Source organism: Patella vulgata, chromosome 3, assembly GCF_932274485.2.
Source record: "Patella vulgata chromosome 3, xgPatVulg1.2, whole genome shotgun sequence".
Classification (NCBI taxonomy): domain Eukaryota; kingdom Metazoa; phylum Mollusca; class Gastropoda; family Patellidae; genus Patella; species Patella vulgata.
This window is the reverse complement of record NC_065881.2, coordinates 30,764,607-30,789,790: the sequence shown is the minus strand read 5'-3', so window position 1 is coordinate 30,789,790 and position 25,184 is coordinate 30,764,607. Positions and strand designations below refer to the sequence as shown.

At 36.8% G+C, this 25,184-nt stretch overlaps 1 protein-coding gene across 4 annotated transcripts in view; it reads left to right on the top strand.

The window, feature by feature from the left end:
- LOC126814503 (E3 ubiquitin-protein ligase RNF31) overlaps positions 1 to 25,184 on the top strand; it is a 384,135-nt gene that overhangs the window by 17,253 nt on the left and 341,698 nt on the right. For all 4 annotated transcript variants that reach the window (XR_007677627.2, XM_050539678.2, XM_050539679.2 and 1 more), the window contains exon 3: positions 5,001 to 5,153. Coding sequence is in view for 3 of the 4 variants with exons in the window: in XM_050539678.2 (XP_050395635.1) it covers positions 5,001 to 5,153 (153 nt within the window). In the remaining variant the exon portion in view is untranslated. The remainder of the gene's footprint in view (positions 1 to 5,000; positions 5,154 to 25,184) is intronic.

Below are 25,184 nucleotides of genomic sequence, written 5' to 3'. Positions count from 1 at the left end.
CAACGTATCTTTTTGGAGGAGGTCATGTTCCCAACTTTCCGAAATTTGGTCCACTTGACATGGAATGACCCTGTTACACCATGATTGAATTGCGTAAAAATCGGATCGAAGCTGCCGGACAAAATGGTATGTAATACCAAGGTTGTGTACCCTCAAGAGCCTCAAGAGGTCACACCTTTTATCCAATTTTGAAGAAACTTAAAATATATGTTTATATACCAAAGATCTTGGTTCCTTTCGATATAGGCACATAGCAGACCATAACTTCATAGGCGTACGCGTCAGAGGGAGGAGCCACCTAAGTTAGGCAATATTGAATTGAACCATGGTGAAGCTGTTGCATTCATGGGCTGGAAGAGCAGAAACGCATTTGCAGCCAATAAATTTTCTCCCGACAGCGACGCCTGCCTGGACTGTAGATGATCAAATGGTTAAGTGGAATTCAGGTCAGCCACCCGAGTTAGGCTATATTAGACCACTTTGAAGTTGTATTCACAGACTGGAATAGCAGGAAAACAAGTTTGTGTGCCATCAGATTTACCAAACATGTGTGCCAGACAAGTAGCAGTCAATGTTTCAAGCTCTTAGTGAATAGTTAATTTCCATCTTTTAAACAGTTTCCAGATCTATTATAATGTTTCCAAAATATTTGTAAATTTGTGGATCTCAGAGAATCCTTGGATTAACTAAATTTAGTAAAAAAAAAATGTGTTTTATTTTGTGTTTATTCATGACCATAAATGTGGAAAATAGTACAATTTATTACAACACTGAGGTACATCTAGATATAGTTAACTCATCAGATGAGATACATGGGATCACTAATCCGTGACACACTATGATTGCCAACAACTGACGGATTTCAATTGTGATTCTCAAAAGATTAATCAAGATGTCTTGTCCTAACTTCGTAAATTAGGGATTAGCAACACAAAGCCAACTAGTAATGGCAAACAAGTTTGTTCCAGGAAACAAAGGATCATAAAAGATATTACTGAAGTGTTCTCCAGAAAGTCTGAATCGAATACAAGTAACTCTAATGATATCAACTATTTAACAACTAACCATAATACTCTTAACTTTAATAATTTGAAAGAAATTGACACTACACCTTTTTTATACGCCCACATTTTCATGTGGACGTATTATGCCGTCGCCCCTGTCCGCCCGTCCGTCCATCCACAATTGTTTGTGGACTCTCTACAGGTCACAATTCTTATCCGATTTTGACGAAACTTGAAATATAGGTTTATCCCCAAAAGATCTCAGCTGCTTTCGATATTGGCATGTATCGGATCAAAACTTCATGGATTATGGCCCCTGATTGTACGAAAAATCACGTTTTTAGCTTGTGGACCCTATAGAGGTCACAATTTTTATCCTATTTTTTTGAAACTTGAAATGTAAGTTTATAACCCAAAGATCTCAGTTCCTTTCGATATTCGCGCATATCGGACCGTAACTTTCTGAATTATGGCCCCTGATTGTACGAAAAATCGCGTTTTTAGCTTGTGGACCCTATAGAGGTCATAATTTTTATCCGATTTAAAAAAACGTATTATTATATCACCGTTACACCCTAAGGAAGGTTGAAATTGAATTTCGTGAAAATCGGCCCAAAATTGACAGACAAAATGGCCGCCCTTTGTTCTCAAATAGCGTAACAATAGGGTACATCAAAGTTGTGGACCCTATAGAAGTCACAATTTTTATCCAATTTTGTTGAAACTTGAAATGTAAGTTTATAACACAAAGATCTGGGTTCCTTTCGATATTTGCGCATATCGAATTGTAATTTCCTGATTTATGGCCCTTGATTGTAGGAACCAGCGGCTGCCAGGCATGACACGCCCACATTTTCGAGAGATGGATAGAGAACAAGCTAACAAGAAAGTGATTTTTCCTACAATCAAGGGCCATAATTCAGGAAATTACAATTCGATATGAGCATATATCGAAAGGAACTGAGATCTTTGTGTTATAAACTTACATTTCAAGTTTCAACAAAATTGGATAAAAATTGTGACCTCTATAGGGTCCACAACCTTGATATACCATATTTTTACGCTATTTGAGAACGAACGGCAGCCATTTTGTCTGTCAATTTTGGGGCGATTTTCACAAAATTCATACTCAACTGTCCTTAGGGTGGAACGGTAATATAATAATACGGTTTTTTAAATCGGATAAAAATTATGACCTCTATAGGGTCCACAAGCTCAAAACATGATTTTTCATACAATCAGGGGCCATAATTCAGGAAGTTACGGTCCGATATGGGCAAATATAGAAAGGAAACGAGATCTTTGGGTTATAAACTTATATTTCAAGTTTCAACAAAATCGGATAAAAATTGTGACCTCTATAGGGTCCACAACCTTGATATACCATATTTTTACGCTATTTGAGAAATAACGGCGGCCATTTTGTCTGTCAATTTTGGGCCGATTTTCATGAAATTCAAACTCAGTCGTCCTTAGGGTGTAACGGTGATATAATAATACGTTTTTTTAAATCGGATAAAAATTATGACCTCTATAGGGTCCACAAGCTAAAAACGCGATTTTTCGTACAACCAAGGGCCATAATTCAGGAAGTTACGGTCCGATATGCACGAATATCGAAACGAACCAAGATCTTTGGGTTATAAACTTACATTTCAAGTTTCAACAAAATCAAATAAAAATTGTGACCTCTATAGGGTCCACAACCTTGATATACCATATTTTTACGCTATTTGAGAACGAACGACGGCCATTTTGTCTGTCAATTTTGGGCCGATTTTCACGAAATTCAATTTCAACCTTCCTTAGGGTGTAACGGTGATATAATAATACGTTTTTTTAAATCGGTTAAAAATTATGACTTCTATAGGGTCCACAAGCTAAAAACGTGATTTTTCGTACAATCAGGGGTCATTATTCAGAAAGTTACGGTCCGATATGCACGAATATCGAAACGAACCAAGATCTTTGGGTTATAAACTTACATTTCAAGTTTCAACAAAATCGGATAAAAATTGTGACCCCTATAGGGTCCACAACCTTGATATACCATATTCTTACGCTATTTGTGAACGAATGGCGGCCATTTTGTCTGTCAATTTTGGGCCGATTTTCATGAAATTCGAACCCAGTCATCCTTAGGGTGTAACGGTGATATAATAGAACGTTTTTTTAAATCGGATAAAAATTATGACTTCTATAGGGTCCACAAGCTAAAAACGTGATTTTTCGTACAATCAGGGGCCATAATTCAGGAAGTTACGGTCCGATATGCACGAATATCGAAAGCAACCGAGATCTTTGGGTTATAAACTTACATTTCAAGTTTCAACAATATCGGATAAAAATTGTGACCCCTATAGGGTCCACAACCTTGATATACCATATTCTTACGCTATTTGGGAACGAACGGCGGCCATTTTGTCTGTCAATTTTGGGCCAATTTTCACGAAATTCTAACCCAGTCATCCTTAGGGTGTAACGGTGATATAATAGAACGTTTTTTTAAATCGGATAAAAATTATGACTTCTATAGGGTCCACAAGCTAAAAACGTGATTTTTCGTACAATCAGGGGCCATAATTCAGGAAGTTATATCGAAAGGAACTGAGATCGTTGGGTTATAAACTTACATTTCAAGTCTCATCAAAATCGGATAAAAATTGTGACCTCTATAGGGTCCACAAGCTAAAAACGTGATTTTTCGTACAAACAGGGGCCATAATCCATGAAGTTTCGATCCGATACATGCCAATATCGAAAGCAGCCGAGATCTTTTGGGGATAAACCTATATTTCAAGTTTCTTCGAAATCGGATAAGAATTGTGACCTGTAGAGAGTCCACAAACAATTGTGGACGGACGTCCGGACGGCATAATACGTCCACATGAAAATGTGGGCGTATAGAAATCACTTTTTTCTTAGCTTGTTCTCTATCCATCTCTCGAAAATGTGGGCGTATCCTGCCTGGCAGCCACTGGTTTTAAAATGTGTACCATATTATTATATAAGGTGGCCATCAGTCTAATGTTAAATGATCTTGTTGTTTTTGTAAAATAACTATTACAACCCCTCCATGGGTATCGTCTTGCGGTGAATGGGGAAGAGGGGGGTGGTTCCAAATCTAGGGCGCCATCCTTAATCCCACCCCACAATGAATGTCAACAAAATACTGGCTCTAATACTGGGTATCACTGTAGAACATAGATCGTAATGTCTATATAGTTGTTCGCCGATCGTTATCTCGCCGGAGAGCAGTATTATTCAAGTTGACATAAAGTTCATGTCATGTTAGGATTTTTATACGCCCACATTTTCATACACAGGTCACAATTGTTATCCGATTTTGACGAAACTTGAAATATAGGTTTGTATCCCAAAGATCTTGGTTTCTTTCGATATTGGAATGTATCTGACTGTAACTTCGTGGATTGTGGCCCCTCATTGTACGTAAACATTTGTTTATTATTACCCAAAGATCTCGGTCACTTTTGATATTTGCACATATTGGACAGTAACTTCTTGAATGATGTCCCCTGATTGTACGAAAAATTGCGTTTTAGCTTGTGGGCCCTCTAGAGGCCACAATTGTTATCTGATTCAATTACATCACGGTTATACCATAATGATAGGTGAGTTTGAATTTCGAGAAATCGGACCAAATCTACCAGACAAAATGGCCTACCCTCTTACGCAAATAGTGTTGAAATATGGTATATCAAGGTTGTGGACCCTTTAGAGGTCATAATTTTGATCTAATTTTGATGAAACTTGAAATACATGTCTATAACCCAAATATCTTGGTTTCTGTTGATATTTGAGCATATCAGATTGTAAGTGCCTGATGTATGGACCTTGATTTTTCGAAAAAATTGCTGTGGTCCCTCTAGGTCACAATTTTTATCCAATTTAAATTAAACGTTTGAATATATCACCATTACACCCTAATGATGGTTGAGTTCAAATTTCGTGACAACCTATGTTTTTCGTTACTAGTCAGAAGAAGAGCTGAAGAAGATACCTATTGCACTTGTTATATTAGAAAAATATTGTCGCCATTTGCTGAAACCTGTTGCTTTTCGAGCCGAAATGTGGAGATCAGTAAAATATTCAAATCCTATTTATGAGGATCGTGTAGAGCCTCTTAAGGTGAGTATACATACCATCTCCAATTTTGAATTTCAAGTCATAGTGTCTTGGGCTGGTTGTTCAAAGCTCTGTTAACTTATAATGACTCGTTATACATGTGCATTGAATTTAAAAATTAAAAATTCAGCCAATGACCAAACAGTCTTCTCTTGGATTGACTTTAATCAGTCTTGTTAGCTAAATTTTAAATTCAATGTACATGTATAACAATTGATGGGGCAAAATTTGATTAAAGACAAAAAGATAACTGTAAAATTACAGGATTTGCACTACAGAAACTGTAGAATATTTGAGATCCCCCAAATTCTGTAGAATACTATAGAATTTCATCCTATAGGAAATATGATATCCGATATTTTAAAAAAAAAAATGAAAAAAAAATGGTGCTCTTGCGAAAAAAGTGCTTACTACACCAGATTTCACCAAATCAAAACAACCAAAGTGTCAGTGGATATCCCGAATAATGGACAATCTTGTGACATCCAATTGATACAAATTCGATGGTTAGGCAATAGATTATGGGACGCTGAAATTCTAGTATTTTCCTTTTTGGAGCCTATTTACAAGCTTTTATCTCGAAAACTACTTTTATTTCTTTTCTTAAACTTCTGTTACTCAGACTCCTATCAGTGGTCAAGGGTGTGAATCCAAATTTAAAAGCCTCAATATGATATAAAGGGTCCAAAAAAGGCCTTAATCATTGAAAAAAGTAGAAAAATCGTTAAATTACTGGAAATACTCTTCTAATTTTCTTCTTTTTTTGTTTAAACTGCTCAAAGGATGTTTCTGAAACTTCTGGTACAGGAAATTAAGTTCCCATACCACTTGTTAATTCTATCTCGACAATGATCTGTAAACAAGGGGCCTGTTTCACGAAATTTTAACTAAGATAAAATCTAAATTTTAGTAATTTGATTGGATAATATTAGATCGATTTTAGTGCTTAGCCAATCAGAATAGAAGTATCTATTAAAATTTGGATTTTATCTTTAGTTAAGATTTCAAGAAACAGGGCCCAAAAATAGTCGAAAAAGTATTTGATAATTTGGAAATAAAAAAGGTAAAAAAATAGGTACTCTTGCGAAAATCGCGATTTCTACGTCGGGTGTCACCAGATCAAAACAACGAAAATATTGTATGGTAGCTCGATGAATGGGCTATTGTATGACAATCTTCCTCTCTGATTCAGGCTGCTTGCAGGCCTAATTGTCCCTCGCCTTTCGAAGAAAGCAGGAGACTATTAAAATTTGTTCGTCCGTCTGTCTATCTGTCAACCTTTTTGAGTCACAATAACTCTACTTCTAATTGAGCTAAAACGTTCAAATTTGTTGTAGGTGTTTATTAGGTCAATGCCTTGATGGAGTTCGAAGATGAACATTTTCTGCTTAGGGTAAGCAGAGATAAGCAATTTGATTGGTTGATGCTTTGGGACATGCTAACTTTAGTCCTAATTTAGTGAGAGTGATGAAATTTGATGTATAGTTTTATTACCTTGACTAAGTACGATAACGAGCATTTTATGCTCAGGTTAAGCAGAGCGATAAGCAATTTGATTGTCAAGCCTTTGGTAGACTATAAGGGGAATGCTTTGATGGAGTTTGATGATAAACATTGTCTGCTTACAGTAAGCAGAGATAAGCAATCTGATTGGTTGATGCTTTGGGGCATGGTAACTTTGGTTTTAATTAAGTGAGAGCGATGAAACTCTGAGTATAGATTCATTATATCATTACCTTGACTAAGATCGATGATAAGAATTTTCTGCTTAGGCTAAGGGAGCGATAAGCAATTTAATTGGTCAAGACTTCGGAACATGTATGGGCTATTGTATGACACTCTTCCTGTCTTATTCCTGAAAGCCGGTTCAGTGCTGCTTGCAGGTCTAGTTATTATTATTATTATTATTTACCGTATGAGCCTATTTCTCAGTACCTGTAACAGATACCGATCTCGGACCTAATTTTTTATTGGGAAACTGGTCGGTGGTTTGGTGATCAACTATTTTTGAAACTTCTGTGCAGCCTGGAAGTGGCTGAATTTCGTACGGTGCCCCAAATTAAAAATCGGCTGTAGTTTTGTCAATTTTCCATCTGTTTTCAAACAAAAGACAATTTCGGAATCCCTGAACCTTTTCCTAAGTAATAGTTGCGCAGGCGACCCTACTCCTTGTCACGTACAACTGGGGAATCGAAACCACGCCAGTTGACTCAATGACAGTCCTTATGATACAATGCGCACGCGCTAACCATTGGACCATCCCCCCGCCCTCCCTACAATATATTTATATACTTGTAATTAATGAATAATTTCGTGATAGTCTAGTATAAAAACTCTCAATAATAGTTATTATTATTATTATTTACCGCGGGAGCCTATTTCTCCATGATCGAAAACAGATATCGATCTGGGGTTCAATTTTTTATTGGGAAACGATGTGGTGGTTACTTGATAAAGTATTTTTGAAACTTCTGCGCAGACGTATATTGTCGTCGCCCCTGTCAATCCGGACGTCCGTATGTCTGGACGTCCGTCCACAATTGTTTGTGGACTCTCTATAGGTCACAATTCTTATCGGATTTTGACGAAACTTGAAATATAGGTTTATCCTTAACAGATCTCAGCTGCTTTCGATAGTGATATGTATCGGATCGAAACTTCATGGATTATGGCCCCTGATTGTACGAAAAATCATGTTTTTAGCTTGTGGACCCTATAGAGGTCACAATTTTGAACCGATTTTGATGAAACTTGACATGCATGTTTATAACCCAAAGATCTTGGTTCCCTTCGAGATTTGCGCCCATCGGAACGTAACTTCCTGAATTATGGACCCCGATTGTCAAAAAAATCGCCTTTTTATACGCCCACAATGAAATGTGGTCGTATATTGTCGTCGCCCCCGTCCGTCCGTCCGTCGTCCACAATTGCTTGTGGACGCTCTAGGGACTAAAGTTAATATCCGATTGACTTTAAATTTATACACAGTGTTTAAGGTCATGAGACGAAGAAGCCTATTGATTTTCAGCGATTTCCGATAATTACTGCCAGAGTTATGGCCCTTGATCACTTCAAAAAATCTTGTGGACGCTCTAGAGGCCAAAGTTAATATCCGATTGACTTTAAATTTATACACAGTGTTTAAGGTCATGAGACGAAGAAGCCTATTGATTTTCTGCGATTTCCGATAATTACTGCTAGAGTTGTGGCCCTTGATCACTTCAAAAAATCTTGTGGATGCTCTAGAGGAGAAAGTTTATATCCGATTGACTTTAAATTTATACACATTGTTTAAGATCATGAGACGAAGAAGCCTATTGATTTTCAGCGATTTCTGATAATTACTCCCAGAGTTATGGCTCTTGATAACTTCAAAAAATCTTGTGGACTCTCTAGAGGCCAAAGTTAATATCCTATTGACTTTAAATTTATAAACAGTGCTTAAGGTCATGAGACGAAGAATCCTATTGATTTTCAGCAATTTACAATAATTACTGCCAGAGTTATGGCCCTTGATCACTTTGAAAAATCTTGTGGACGCTCTAGAGGCCAAAGTTAATATCCGATTGACTTTAAATTTATACACAGTGTTTAAGGTCATGAGACGAAGAAGTCTATTCAATTTCAGTGATTTTCGATAATTACTGCTAAAGTTATGGCCCTTGATCACTTTGAAAAATCTTGTGGACGCTCTAGAGGCCAAAGTTAATATCTGATTGACTTCAGATTGATACACTGAGTTTAAGATCTTGAGACGAACAAGTATATTGATTTTCAATGAATTTTTATGACTTGGAACAGCTAAATCCATGATACAGTATTAAAAGTTTTGTATACAAAACGTTAGCATGGGGCAGAACTTTATAAAAACCAAACAAATTCTAATGGTTTTCTGTATTAGATTTTAGTGTATTATAAATGTTTCATTACTGAAAAAAGTAAAAATATGCGACAACTCTTGTTGACTGCCCGGACGATTTATCTGCTGTGGGCGTATGTTTCAATGCCTGGCAACCTATCTTTTACTTTGTGGTCCCTCTGGAGGTCACAATTATTATCCGATTTAAAAAAACGTTTGATTATGTCACCGTTACACCATAAGGAAGGTTGAGTTCAAATTTCGTGAAAATCGAACCAAAATTGTGACCTCTATATGGTCCACAACCTTGATATACCATATTTTTACGCTATTTGAGAACGAACGGTGGCCATTTTGTCTGTCAATTTTGGGCCGATTTTCACGAAATTCGAACTCAGCCGTCCTTAGGGTGTAACGGTGTTATAATAATACGTTTTTTTTTAAATCGGATAAAAATTATGACCTCTATAGGGTCCACAAGCTAAAAACACGATTTTTCGTACAATCAGGGGCCATAATTCAGGAAGTTACATTTCAAGTTTCAACAAAATCGGATAAAAATTGTGCCCTCTATAGGCAGTAGCGGATTATCAGTGAGGCTGGTGAGGCTGCAGCCTCAGGCCCAAAGATTTTGTAAAAAAAATTTTTTTAGACTTGTCTGATACGATTAAAAATGCATAGACAATGAATGTTAGGGGGGTTGGGTTTAGGCCCAATGGGAATCAACATAGGCCCTGACCCGAAATTAATTAGGCCCACGCCATTTTAAATAGGCCCTATTTAAAAACTAAATAGGCCCTCCAGCAACTGCCGCCTCAGGTGGAGCTTAATCCGCCACTGTCTATAGGGTCCACAACCTTGATATACCATATTTTTACGCTATTTAAGAACGAACGGCGGCCATTTTGTCTGTCAATTTTGGGACAATTTTCACGAAATTCAAACTCAGCCGTCCTTAACATTGTTTTATTTTATTTCAATAATTCGCTTGCGCGTAGGGGTCTTTAGCAGTGGGAGGGAACCGGAGGACCCGGAGAAAACCCACGAGGTAGGACAGGCGACCCTACTCCTTGTCACGTATAACCCTGGGATTATGGCATATTAAGGTTGTGGACCCTGTAGAGGTCACAATTTTAATTCGATTTTGATGAAACTTGAAATGCATGATTATATCCTAAAGGTCTTGGTTCCTGTCGACATTTGCGCATATTGGATCGTAACTTCCTAAATTATGGCCCCTGATTGTCTGAAAAATCGCCTTTTTTAGCTTGAGGTCACAATTATTATCCGATTTAAAATAACGTTTGATTATATCACCGTTACACCGTAAGGAAGGTTGAGTTCGAATTTCGTGAAAATCAGAGCAAAATTGACGGACAAAATGACTGCCGTTTGTACACGAATAGTGTAAAAATATGGTATATCAAGGTTGTGGACCCTGTAGAGGTCACAATTTTAATTCGATTTTGATGAAACTTGAAATGCATGATTATAACCTAAAGATCTTGGTTCCTTTCGATATTTGCGCATATCAGATCGTAACTTCGTGAATTATGGCCCCTTATTGTCCGAAAAATGGCTTTTTTATACGTCCACATATATTATTGTCGGTCCGTCCTTCCGTCCACATTGTTTGTGGACACTCTACAGGTCACAATTCTTATCCGATTTGGGGGGTTGGATGGCTGAATGGTTAGCATGCGCACGCTGTATCATAAAGTCTGTCATTGAGTCGACTGGCGTGGTTTCGAATCCCCGATTGTACGTGACAAGGAGTAGGGTTGCCTGTCCAACCTCTTGGGTTTTCTCCGGGTCCTTCGGTTTCCTCCCACTGCTAAAGACCCCTACGCGCAAGCGAATTATGTAAATAAAATTAAACCATATGTTAGTCCCGAAATGACCTAGTTTGTTTCGAGTGGACGTTAAACCCCATTTCTCTCTCTCTCTCTCTCTTATCCGATTTTGACGAAACTTGAAATATAGGTTTATTTCCAAAAGATCTCGACTGCTTTCGATATTGGCATGTATCGGATCAAAACTTCATGGATTATGGCTCCTGTTTGTTCGAAAAATCACGTTTTTAGCTTGTGGACCCTATAGAGGTCACAATTTTTATCCGATTCTGTTGAAACTTGAAATCTAAGTTTATAACCCAAAGATCTCGGTTCCTTTCGATAATCGCGCATATCGGACCGTAACTTCCAGAATTATGGCCCCCGATTGTACGAAAAATCGCTTTTTTAGCTTGTGGACCCTATAGAGGTCATAATTTTTATCCGATTTAAAAAAACGTAATATTATATCACCGTTACACCCTAAGGACGGCTGAGTTTGAATTTCGTGAAAATTGTCCCAAAATTGACAGACAAAATGGCCGCCGTTCGTTCTTAAATAGCGTAAAAATATGGTATATCAAGGTTGTGGACCCTATAGACAGTGGCGGATTAAGCTCCACCTGAGGCGGCAGTTGCTGGAGGGCCTATTTAGTTTTTAAATAGGGCCTATTTAAAATGGCGTGGGCCTAATTAATTTCGGGTCAGGGCCTATGTTGATTCCCATTGGGCCTAAACCCAACCCCCCTAACATTCATTGTCTATGCATTTTTAATCGTATCAGACAAGTCTAAAAAATTTTTTTTTACAAAATCTTTGGGCCTGAGGCTGCAGCCTCACCATCCTCACTGATAACCCGCTACTGCCTATAGAGGGCACAATTTTTATCCGATTTTGTTGAAACTTGAAATGTAAGTTTATAACCCAAAGATCTCGGTTCCATTCGATATTCGTGCATATCGGACCGTAACTTCCTGAATTATGGCCCCTGATTGTACGAAAAATCGTGTTTTTAGCTTGTGGACCCTATAGAGGTCATAATTTTTATCCGATTTAAAAAAAACCTATTATTATAACACCGTTACACCCTAAGGACGGCTGAGTTCGAATTTCGTGAAAATCGGCCCAAAATTGACAGACAAAATGGCCACCGTTCGTTCTCAAATAGCGTAAAAATATGGTATATCAAGGTTGTGGACCATATAGAGGTCACAATTTTTATCCGATTTTGTTGAAACTTGAAATGTAAGTTTATAACCCAAAGATCTCGGTTCCTTTCGATATTTGCGCATATCGGACTGTAACTTCCTGAATTATGGCCCCTAATTGTACGAAAATACGCATTTTTAGCTTGTGGACCCTATAGAGGTCATAATTTTTATCCGATTTAAAAAAACGTATTATTATAACACCGTTACACCATAAGGACAGCTGAGTTCGAATTTCGTGAAAATTGGCCCAAAACTGACAACATAATGGCCGCCCTTCATTCTCAAATAGGGTAAAAATATTGTATATCAAGGTTGTGGATCCTATGGAGGTCACAATTTTTATCCGATTTTGTTGAAATGTAAGTTTATAACACAAAGATCTTGGTTCCTTTTGATATTTGCACATATCGAATTGTAATTTCCTGAATTATGGCCCTTGATTGTAGGAAAAATCACTTTCTTTTTAGCTTGTTCTCTATCCATCTCTCGAAAATGTGGGCGTATCCTGCCTGGCAGCCGCTAGTTAATTAGATTCTTTACAGTTTCAACATTCCTTTCAGCCATGCCATTGCTTTGTGGATAATAAGGCGATGACGTCCTATGATGAAATTTCCAAGCATCAGAAAATTTCTTAAATTCAAAAGAACTAAATTGCGGTCCATTATCAGAAAATATAATCTTGGGTATTCCATGTGTAGCACACCAAGATTTAATGACATTAATAACAGTTTCACTTTTAGTATTCCTTAACTGTTTAACAACAACATATTTTGAATAATAATCTACACCAAGTAAATAATCTTGATTTCTAAAACTAAATAAGTCAACCCCAATCTTTTCCCATGGTACATCCGGCACGTCATGAGGCATTAATTCCTCTTTACGCTTTTCCTTCTCAAATTTAATACAGACAGGACAGTTTTCATTTCAGTCACATCCTTAGAAATGCCTGGCCAAAATACATTTTAACGTGCTCTACATAAAGTTTTCTCAGCACCTAAATGACTTACATGTAATTTCTTTAATATATAATCCTTGCATTACAAATGGTATTACAATGTTACATTGTTTAAATATCATATTATTACAAACGGTTAATTCATTCATTTTAAGATGTTACATGCATTAATAAAGAAATTGAGTTTGCCACTTGGAACTAAAGGCACCCAATCATAGCTAAAAACAAGCACATCAGTATATCTCAACATTTTTATCTACGTTCTCTTAACTAATGAAGACGGGCATATGCATACAGTGTAGCATGAGGGAAATTTTGCCTTGACAGCAGCACTATGGCCTACTTTTATATTAAATTCCAACGTATTGACGATACGACAACCCAATACGCGATACGTATCGCGATATGATGACATCACGAATTATGCCCAAAATAATCTCAAACTACATTCTGTTTCAATATGTTTGAGAAGGGTAAGCATCAGGGTTCTTAATCCATTTTGAAACAAACCGGCCAGAATTGGGTCAATTGAGGTCCCGTAGGATATGGGTTAATTATAAGCACCATTCCCTTTAATATAACTAGACTTGGTAATTAGTTGTGGAGAATGTCGTATTTTAATGTATGTGATTACCACAAAAATAACGACAGGTACAGCTTTTGAAAATTTTCCATATTTAATTCACGTACCATCTTGAAGTTCGCGTAATATTCCAGAATAAATTAATTACTGTCTTCGTTTATTCGATGAAACGTTCGCTTTTCATAAGTCGATGATCTAAAATATTAGCACTTTTCAACTATTGCCAGTATCAGAAAATGCCATACGTACACAAAATAAGCTGATACGGCACCATGGCATTTCTTCATAACACAATTTGTAGTCTTTGTCTATCAGGTATAACTAGCCACATAACTTGGCAAAAGTTTTTATTCATTCGTCAATTTATAGACACACGTACGGCACAATTGTCACGTGACAACCATACTTGAAATTGCTTTAAAATAAAACTTCTGTACGATTATGATGTAGCCTTCAATAAAAACAATATTCTTTTAAATTAAGCCTTTGTCAGAATGTGTATAAAATATAAAAAAATCATAACGGTAAGACTTTTTTGAACTGTTTTATTGACCTAATTCCAAGCGATATGTCACGTGTCATTGAAATTCTATCAGGAAAATATATTATTAAATGACTGTTTCTCGGTGTATTCGGTGTTCTATCAGGGGGTTATATTCAATGAATATCTAAATTTACCTAACAACTGGTCAGTGAATCCATCAATGTATGATCCAGTTATTATTTTAATATCTACCGATACCTGGAATTCATACGGAGCGCGGAAGACGCTCAATTGGCAAACCATGCCGATATCGTCTTCTTTCGCCACGTGAGTTTCGTGGTCTTTCATAACTTAGGAATTTTTTCAACGATACGGCTATATTACGTATCGATATAAATATCGCTGGAACGTATCGATACATCGACACAGCCCTAATGTGTACTCAAGACCTCGGGTTTTTTTTGTCTCATCCGAATGACTATACGTTGTCCCTTGCCAGGTCCTCTGGCCTTCACCACTGACAAGGGGAAACTACACTGGAAAATCTGGATGAACTTCTCGGTCAATGCAGAGATCTAACATCCAACCTCCAGAAGTTACCCGCCTAGCCACCGTGGCTCCATGCCACAAAAACATCGAATTAACTTATTTATGATATCCCCATTCTTTATTAAAAATTAAACTTACATATATGATACAATTCCTTTTTAAATTGGCTTTCTCTGAAATAAAGTTTGGCAAAGTTATGCATTACATATAAGCATGAAATGTATTTAGTAGGTTTTATTTGATCTTCAGCGAAAAAGGGTCGTCGATCTATAATAATAAAAAGAAATAAAAAGTTTGAATTATTAGTTTATTTTCACGTTTTGTCTTACACAATAGACATATTGTTAACTTCTGACACATGTGTATTAATTCTACAAGCCTTCTGTGTTTATTGCCCGAGATAATCGCACTACCCTTCAACCCAAAATGCTTTCTATAGATCCCATATTATGTAATATATGATTGGTGCAATATCCATGCTGTTAGTCTTAATTGCGAAGACATTTAAACAAAAGGATTTAATCAGGGTAGGGAGTCGACGTGTACACACGTAAATCAGATGCGTGAGATTTATCATTCGTGGATGTGTTGTCAGTGTGGGAAATACTGTTTTAAATGGATATATAAATACACGTTTTATGATTGGGGACGAAACGTTATGCGCATCTCAAGAAAGCTTTGCTTCGGAACCGTCCCGTCGCCATTAAAAATCCAACATCTGTTTACAGTATTTCAACATTGTGCTGCAAAACTGAACGATGACCAACAACTAAACACATCGTTATATCAGAACATCGCACGTGAAATTAGATGTTAGACAACAAAATTTAACACCTTGCTTAATTGGACACCTTGACTAATTTTTAATCACGGCTCGGGAAATGGAACGGTCCAACTAATTATTGAACAGTCTTGCTAATTAGACGGGACGCTTATAATTCAACACGTGTCGAGAAACTAAACACTAGTTAATTAGACGCTTGGTAATCAAAATTAAACAGTGAGAGTGAAATTTGATAGAAGTACAAATTGAGCACAATTAGCTGAAATTTAACAATATTTATGAATAATTGTACACCGAGTAGAAAATAGCGCTATTTACGCAAGATTAAACGGTACCATGGTTACAGTGTTGATTTTCACCAATTTCCAATAATTACTGCCAGAGTTATGGCCCTTGATCACTTTGAAATATCTTGTGGACGCTCTAGAGGCTAAAGTTAAATTTATACACAGTGTTTAAGGTCAAGAGACGAAGAAGCCTATTGATTTTCAGCAATTTCCGATAATTACTGCCAGAGTTATGGCCCTTGATCACTTCAAAATATCTTGTGGTTGCTCTAGAGGCGAAAGATAATATTCAATTGACTTCAAATTTACACACAGTGTTTAAGGTCATGAGACGAAGAAGCCTTTTGATTATCAGCAATTTCGAATAATTACTGCCAAACTTTATGCGCCGTGTTTGAGATCATGAGACGAAGAATCCTATTGATTTTCAGCGATTTCTGATAATTACTGCCAATGTTATGGCCATTGATCACTTTGAAAAATCTTGTGATTGACTTCAGATTGATACACAGAGTTTAAGGTCTTGAAATGAACAAGTATATTGATTTTCAATGAATTTTGATAACTAAAACAGCTAAATCCATGATATTAAATATTCCGTATACTAAACATTAGCATGGGGCAGAAATTTATAAAAAACAAACAAATTCTAATGATTTTCTGATAACGAGTTGGCAGTTCTCACTATAATAGTTACCGGCGGCTGCCTGGCAGGATACGCCCACATTTTGCAAGAGATGGATAGAGAACAAGCTAAAAACAAAACGGGATTTTTTGTACAATCAGGGGCAATAATCCAGAAAGTGTCGGTCTGAAATGCGCAAATATCAAAAGGGACTGAGATCTTTGGGATATAAAGATATATTTCAGGAAGTTACAGTCCGATATGCGCGAATATCGAAAGGAACCGAGATCTTTGGGTTATAAACTTACATTTCAAGTTTCAACAAAATCGGATTAAAATTGTGACCTCTAGAGGTTCCACAACCTTGATATACCAGATGTTTACACTATTTGCGTACGGGGCCGGCCATTTTGTCTGGCGGTTTTTGTCCGATTTTCACAAAATTCGAACTCGACCAACATTACAGTGTAACGGTGATATATTAGAACAGTTTGTTTTTTTTTAAACCGATAATAATTGTGACCTCTAGAGGGACCACAAGCTAAAAATGTGATTTTTCTTTTCGGATCTTTGGTTTATAAACTTACATTTCATGTTTCATCAAAATCAGAAGAAAATTGTGCCCTTTAGAGGGGTCCACAACATTGATATAGCATATTTTTACGCTATTTGAATACGAGGAGTGGCCATTTTGTCTGTCAGTTTTGGTCCGATTCTTACGAAATTCGAACCACAAGCTAAAAACGTGATTTTGCGTACAATCACGGGCCATAATTGAGGAAGTTACTGTACGATATGCACGAATATCGAAAAGAAACGAGATCCTTGGGTTATAAACTTACATTTCAAGTTTCATCAAAATCAGCAGAAAATTGTGAACTCTAGAGGGTCCACAAACTTGATATACCATATTTTTATGCTATTTGAGAACGAGGGGCGGCCATTTTGTCTGTCAGATTTGGTCTGATTTTCACGAAATTCAAACTCAACCATCCTTAGAGTGTAACAGTGATATACTAAAACATTTTTTTTTTAAATCGGATAAAAATTATGACCTCTATAGGGTCCACAAGGTAAAAACGCGATTTTTCGTACAATCAGGGGCCATGATTCAGAAAGTTACAGTCCGATATGTGCGAATGTCGAAAGGAACCAAGATCTTTGGGTTATAAACTTACATTTCAAGTTTCAACAAAATTGGATAAAAATTGTGACCTCTATAGGGTCCACAAGCTAAAAATGTGATTTTTCATACAATCATTGTTCATAATCCATGAAGTTACGATCCGATACATGCCAATATCGAAAGGAACTGAGATCTTAGGGAGATACCTTTATTTCAAGTTTCGTTGAAATCTTATAAAAATTGTGACTTGTAGAGTGTTCACAAACAATTGTGGAAGGACAGGGGCGACGACAATATACGTCCACATGAAAATATGGGCGTATAAAAACTAGATAATGTAAAGGCAATTTGCTGAAAATTTCATTCATATTGATCCACTATGAATCGAGAACTAAGCGGTTGAAATTTCCGGCTAGCCTTGATCATCATTACTAAAGTCAGTACGATAAACAGCGTAGTCTCGATTATCCATTTACTCGTTAAATCGTGAAGGAAAGTTATGCAGTAAATCGGCTCATAATCCACTGAAGATCGCAAGCTAGTGATGCTATCTAGAGTTGATTATGGTCTGGATAGGTTAATTAATGTCTAATTAATAATTTAGATAACATTTCAGGTCTAAAGTAAGACCTGCAATAGACAGATTTAGCTCTTGCATAATGTATGTTTAATGAGTTGTTACTCTTAATCAGATTTTAGTGTATTATAAATGTTTCATTGCCAACAAAAGTAAAAATATGCGACAACTCATGTTGACTGCCCAGACGATTTAGCTGCTGTGGGCGTATGTTTCGTTGCCTGGCAACCTATCTTTTGCTAATGTGGGAATTCCATATTTTAAGTGTGCAGTTAAGTTTTTCACATAGCCATCACTGAGAAATAGGTAAAGGTTAAAACGTACGTTTGCCGCATTAAAAACTCGCAAAACGGTCAATACCTACGCATCTCGATAAAAAAATAAAATTCGGATTATAACTCCTCATTATGGCTTAAAATCTCTAGATAAGGTGTGTTAATTAACAAGGGTGAAAAATGGACTGAAAGGCGAGTTAATTATCGCTAGGTGTGAACAACTCTGGGACGGTGTGTTTTCTGTACTGAGTATGTTAATTAACCGACGGGTTAAAAACGAATGACACGGTGTGTATTGTTTAATTGGTGTGTTTTCTCGATAGTTGTTATAACTGCACCAAAAGGGTATAATCAAGGACCAGCCGACTTTATCTGACGCGTGAGTGTTAAATGGAAACTTGGGAATTAAAATTGTTTTTACCGTGCGATTTTTCATTCGCCGGTGTGTTTTTCGCAAATAGGACTTTGTATAAAGATAGGTCTTTATAGGTGGAAGTTGTACGGGGCTGTTTCTTCTATGCGTCTTTTGTATTTGTTGATGAACATAAGACGCAGTACGTGTTTTATAGTCACGCCACTTATAAAGTTGCATAATAAAATATAAATATGGACCCTAGTCTGTCGTAAAAAGGTGAAAACAATGTCGTCATTTATAAGTATCCAGCAGTCAGGCCCCAATTTGAATATATCCGGGTATATAGCGATAAGCTAAATTTACCGTATGTCTATATATATTCTTTTGTTCTGACAATTTATTGTTTTGCGGGTTGAAATTAGTACCACGTAAACGGTAACTCATTGCCGGTTTATTGTTTTGCGTGTTGAAATGAGTACCGCGCAACCCGTAGCTCATAGCCAGTTTATTGTTTTGCGTGTTGAAATTAGTACAATGTACGTAACCCGTACTTGTTTCGTTGCAACTTTTAATAGATAACCATTTTGCAATTATATTTATATTATAAACAAAAAAATGTTAGCTGTTCAATAATAATTGTTATATAGCCAGCGTATTTAACAATCATCACATAGATGGTTTCCTATACCGTGAGGGTTTGAACAGTGTTTCATTAATAATTAATTAGACCTAGCAAAACTTATTTAACAATCGTCACTTATAGATGGTTTCCATAGCGGTCAGATTAAAGTACATAGTTGAGTATTGGTGGGAGGACATGAAATTTCATATATTATATAAATCCCATGTAATTTCGTCAAATCACTTCATTGTGGAAGCGGGCGCTACATTAAGTTATTTGAGACACACTCTTCTATAATTAAACTAATTTGCTTTACGATGTCGGTTCGATATCAGTGTTGGTGTACGCGTTGTGATGGAAGTGAAGAATATAATCGTCGAACTGTCAAGGAACACATTGTAGCCGAAAGAGGCAGAGGGATTATTAAAAGATGTATTGCATAATGGTGTTTATTTTGCCATCCGGTTTAGAAATAGTCAGGACCCACATAATGCGCACAATAATAAATTTTCTGAAATAATAATAATTCAAACAAGTCAAATGATTAATTGATTCCAAGTATATATCATGGCATGTCAGTACAGACTACTGCAATAAGAGTTATTTTCTTTATTACAAATAATCACAAATAACCAAATCAAAATAAGACAATAATCGTCATAAATTTATTCACATTTTTGATATTTTCAATAATACCATTATTGATCATGAAAGCTAATTAATAGCTGAGAGACTAATCTTGTCGGCTCATAATCTTAATTGGTTAATTAACACGTCAGTGTTATAAACTCTACCAAATGTTGACTCATCTGATTGTGTATTGGTCTGTTTATAAAGTTTAACACTGATATGTTTATTACCCGAGATTATGAGCCGATTATAAGATTAGCCAACATATGATTTTACCATAATATATTAACATGGAGTTTTAAAGTTATTAAAGAGAAACCAACATATTTTTGAAAATCAATATTAATTTCATTTTCAGAGAACGTCTATTGGAAAATTGCTAGCTGATCCAACAGATTCCCCATTCCCCACATTGCAAAACAGATCAACATGTCAAATCGATTCAGTTACTGGTATAAGGTTTTAAAATATCATGTCTTAAATAGCCTCTTCGTCCCTTTAAATATATATTTTTTTATACTTTAACTTATAAATGTAAAACACAAACTGCTTACCGTATTTATACAATAGACGATAAATATCCCAAATAATAACCCGGTTCAGTTTCTTTCCAATAATTATCACAAAAACAAATCATTAAATTTCATTTTTCTAGTTAACATATCGAAGAAGCTTTCAATAAAACACCTAACAACCAGATCTTATGAATGGAACCTTGTCAGGACAGAACTTAGATTAATCGTAACTGATGCGACAATTACATCAAAGAGTCCACATCAAAAGAGTACAAAGGAAATTGCCTAACAAAAAAGCGTGTATTAGTTAAAGGGGCATGGTGCGATATAAGGGATGATTTTTGTGCCAAATTACAAAAATTATCACCACCGGTTAAGGAATGATTTTATTGACAGGAGTATGTCAACTGCGAATATGATGATTAAGTATTCTTTTCACACGCTGCATGCGCCAACCTTCAAGTCTATACCGATTCCAAAATTTAATTATCTCTCATATCCACAATTTTTAAAGCCTGAGTTTTATCGTAAATAAAATTAATAGAATCCGTTGTAACCTACTGGTAATACATGATGTAAATTGCAGGAGATGGGGTGTGCTATTCATCGTAGCCCGTTCGTAATTTAGCCATGACAACGGCACATATTCTGTGTGAAAATCCAGATTGGTCGCGTGCCAATGATTTCTTACTACAAGGACGTAACTAGCTCAGAGAAACGATGGGGTGGGGAGTGTTCTCAAGGGGTGCTGTAAAATTGACGGACAATGTATATCTATTGTTTTTATGGACGACAATGTTTTCAAAGGGGAGGGGGCACATTTTTGCGGGGGGGGGGGGCTTTGCCCCACCTGCCCCTTAGTTACGGGCCTGACTTACTGACAATACAGAATATAAGTATTGTCTACAAGACTACGGCATGGTATCAATTTGTTGTTAAAGGGGCTTCTATTTTAGTCAATTATCGATTCCTATTGATAGCAAGTGTGAATTCACGTAATTTGGAAACTTGACTGACAGTTTGCATTGACTCAGACTTTTTGGTGGCGAAATGAAAAGGTCATCAAGGTATTATCCGACTGATAACGTGTTAATGTGCATGTGTTCAGCAAGGTTGACAGTGACTTCTGACGATGTGTGCTTAAAAACAGGAGATGAAGGCATTTAATTCATTTGTGATTTAAACCCGAAGATATATTACTTCAGATGTGATTTATCAATTTAAAATGCATTGTGTAACTTATTTGTCAGAATGGAAATGGCTATTTCAATGGACAAAACTTTCGCCCACGGTAAGACCAGCATCTATGTGTGTAAATTTTGAAATTTCGTAATTTTAATGAGTTTGAAATAGTCGATCGATGCAAGTATTAAAATGTCAAACATATTGATGAAGTAATGTATCGGTACAACGATAATTCTGTTTATTTTATTATATAAATGCCTGCCAATGTTTGATATTTGTTATATTTTCAATATAAGCCAGTAAAATCTGCGTGTCTGTGTTAAATTAACAATCTTTTTTTGCATGCCGTATTAGCTGATATTCGACTACGATATCACTGCCGTGGAATCGCACGATAAATACATAAACCTATTTCAAACCAGCTATGGATGAGCTGACTGTACATACGTGAAAGTCAGACTTTTTAAAATTCGCCGTGGATGGCGGTTTAAAATAATCACGGAGGTCGGCAGTTTACTCAAATTCGCGAAGGAAATTTAGAGCAGAATTTTGAGCTTGGCCAGAGCAGATTGATTAACTGACGTCGTCGATTTTTACATTTATATTTTATTATGCAACTTTATAAGTGGCGTGACTATAAAACACGTACTGCGTCTTATGTTCATCAACAAATACAAAAGACGCATAGAAGAAACAGCCCCGTACAACTTCCACATATAAAGACCTGTCCTTATACAAAGTCCTATTTGCGAAAAACACACCGGCGAATGAAAAATCGCACGGTAAAAACAATTTTCCTTCCCAAGTTTCCATTTAACACTCACGCGTCAGATAAAGTCGGTTGGTCCTTGATTATACCCTTTTGGTGCAGTTATAACAGCTATCGAGAAAACACACCAATTAAACAATACACACCGTGTCATTCGTTTTTAACCCGTCGGTTAATTAACATACTCAGTACAGAAAACGCACCGTCCCAGGGTTGTTCACACCTAGCGATAATTAACTCGCCTTTCAGTCCATTTTTCACCCTGGTTAATTAACACACCTTCTCTAAAGATTTTAAGCCATAATGAGGAGTTAAAATCCAAATTTTATTTTTTTTATCGAGATACGTAGGTATTGACCGTTTTGCGAGTTTTTAATGCGGCAAACGTACGTTTTAACAGTTACCTATTTCTCAGTGCATGTATATGTAAAATAGAGCCTTTGAATACCGATTTAAATTAAGATACCTGGTTAAGTGGAAAAGTTAAGTATTTTCATACACCCCCATTGAAATGTGGTCGTATATTGTTGTCGTCTCCGTCTGTCGGTTTGGCAATTGTGGACACATTACGAAATGAAATGAAATGAAATGGGGTTTAACGTCCTACTGTTCTGCTCCTATACTGGGCTAATGAAGACGGGCATACGCCATACAGTGTGCTATGAGGGAAATTTTGCCCGGACAGCGGCACTACGGCCTACTCTTATATCGAATTCCAACTGTCAAGGGATCTTTAACGTGCACGCCAATGTGTACACGGGACCTCGGTTTTTCGTCTCATCCGAATGACTAGACAGCTGTCCTTGTCAGGCCCTCCGTCCTGCATCACTGACAAGGGGAAACCACTCCGGAAAATCTGGATGAACTTTCTCGGCCAATGCAGGGATCGAACACCCGACCTCCAGGCTAGCGGGCCAGCGCCTTACCAACTTAGCCACTGTGATCCCCTGTGGACACATTACGGGCTGAAGTTAATATCCGATTGACTTTAAATTGATACACAGTGTTTAAGATCATGAGACGAAGAAGCCTATTAATTTTCAGAGTTATGGCCCTTGATCACTCTAAAAAATCTTGTGGACACTCTGGAGGCTAAAGTTAATATCTGATTGACTTTAAATTTATACACAGTGTTTAAGGTCATGAGAAAAAGACACGTAATTTTGCAGGAATATTACTGGCAGGGATTTGAGGCCAGTACGGTTTGGTACGTTTTCATTCTATCGTATTATAGGAATATGTGCACATATATTTCTTTTGTTGTATTCAGAACACATATATGCTATATAATAACATAAACATACTTGTAGTTGAAGTCTATTAGAGGGAATGGAAGCTTATTGACACTACTTCCTGAAGCTGACAAACAACTTCTTAAATTATAGCATCCCTGATGTACATGTGCTATGACTGTGTACACCAGGGAGGATAATTTTGTGCATACTTTAGCATTCCTGTGTACAAGCAGGCTAATATTAAAGCTTGTACTTTGTCTATCTAGGGACTAGTGAAAATCAATGCCAGGCTAGTGACTGGACAGTAGACTACTAGCCCTGGGATTCAAATTTTTATTTATATCCCAGGATGTGGACCCTGTATGATTTGGTTTCTAACACTTGGCATACTTGCCTGTAGGTTGACTACCTTAATTTGTAGACCTTTTATTATATAAACTCATGACCCAACTTGTATACTGTCAGGCTATATTAGTTGAATGCCTCGATCAAAAGATTTTGATCGGCAGATAATTGTCATGTGATAAACATTCATGAAGATGTATCGTTTTGTATTACACTGTATTACACATAATTTTCACCTATTTATTCTTAGAAAAGCACTCCATATCTTTACCATCCGCTAAGAAAATGACTCCTTTTATTTAGTAGTACATAATACCTCTCTGCTTGCTTATCAGCCAGGCCTTTTTCCTGCGCAAAAAAGTGTATTACAGGCTCATAATCAGGGGTCTTTAGGATGGAGAGCAAATCTCGAGTAGCATCCACTTTTTGTATCTGCTGGACTATATATTTCATATATACTCTTCAAAAAAAGTAGGGGATATTCAGAAACAATACAAAACTGCAAAAAATGCACTGGTGTTTTTATTAGAGGTAACCAGTGTATGTTAATAACCGGCCAATTGCCTACACATGAACATAAGCAGTTCATATGGGCGGCTTATCTGACGGCCTCATTTCATTCGCATGATTATGATGATTAATTGCTCCACCAATCCTCAGACATTCAGCAATACATCGTGGCTTGCTCCTAATCAACCATCCAATCATGATTTGGGGCAATCTGACCCACTACTCTTGCAGTGCCACGGCCAATTCTTGAAGTATTGTCTGTTGACGTCGACGAACACGTCTCCTGATCATGTCCAGACATGCTCTATAGGGGAAAGGTCAGGACTCCTGGCTGGCCAAGGCATATGGACAATATGGTGACGCTGGAGGTAGTCATTCACAACATTATCATCTTGAAAGATGAAACGTCGACCTGCACGTTGTGTGTTTGTTGGTACCGGTTCCAGAGTCTGCTGATCACAGACTGTGACACATAAAGCATGTTGGCTACTGCACGCTGTATAGAACCCATTTGAAGCATGCCAATAGCACTTAGACGTTCATCATGTTGAAGATGTCTCATTGCAAGTTAAACGTACCACACTAAAGCAAAGATACACTAAACAGTAAATCTTATGCAAGAACCGATAGGAAAGCAAACATGGATTGGATAAACCAGCACGCAGCAGTTTTCATCAACCCTTCCTTGAAGTGTTAAATTTGACAATAAACCCCTCCC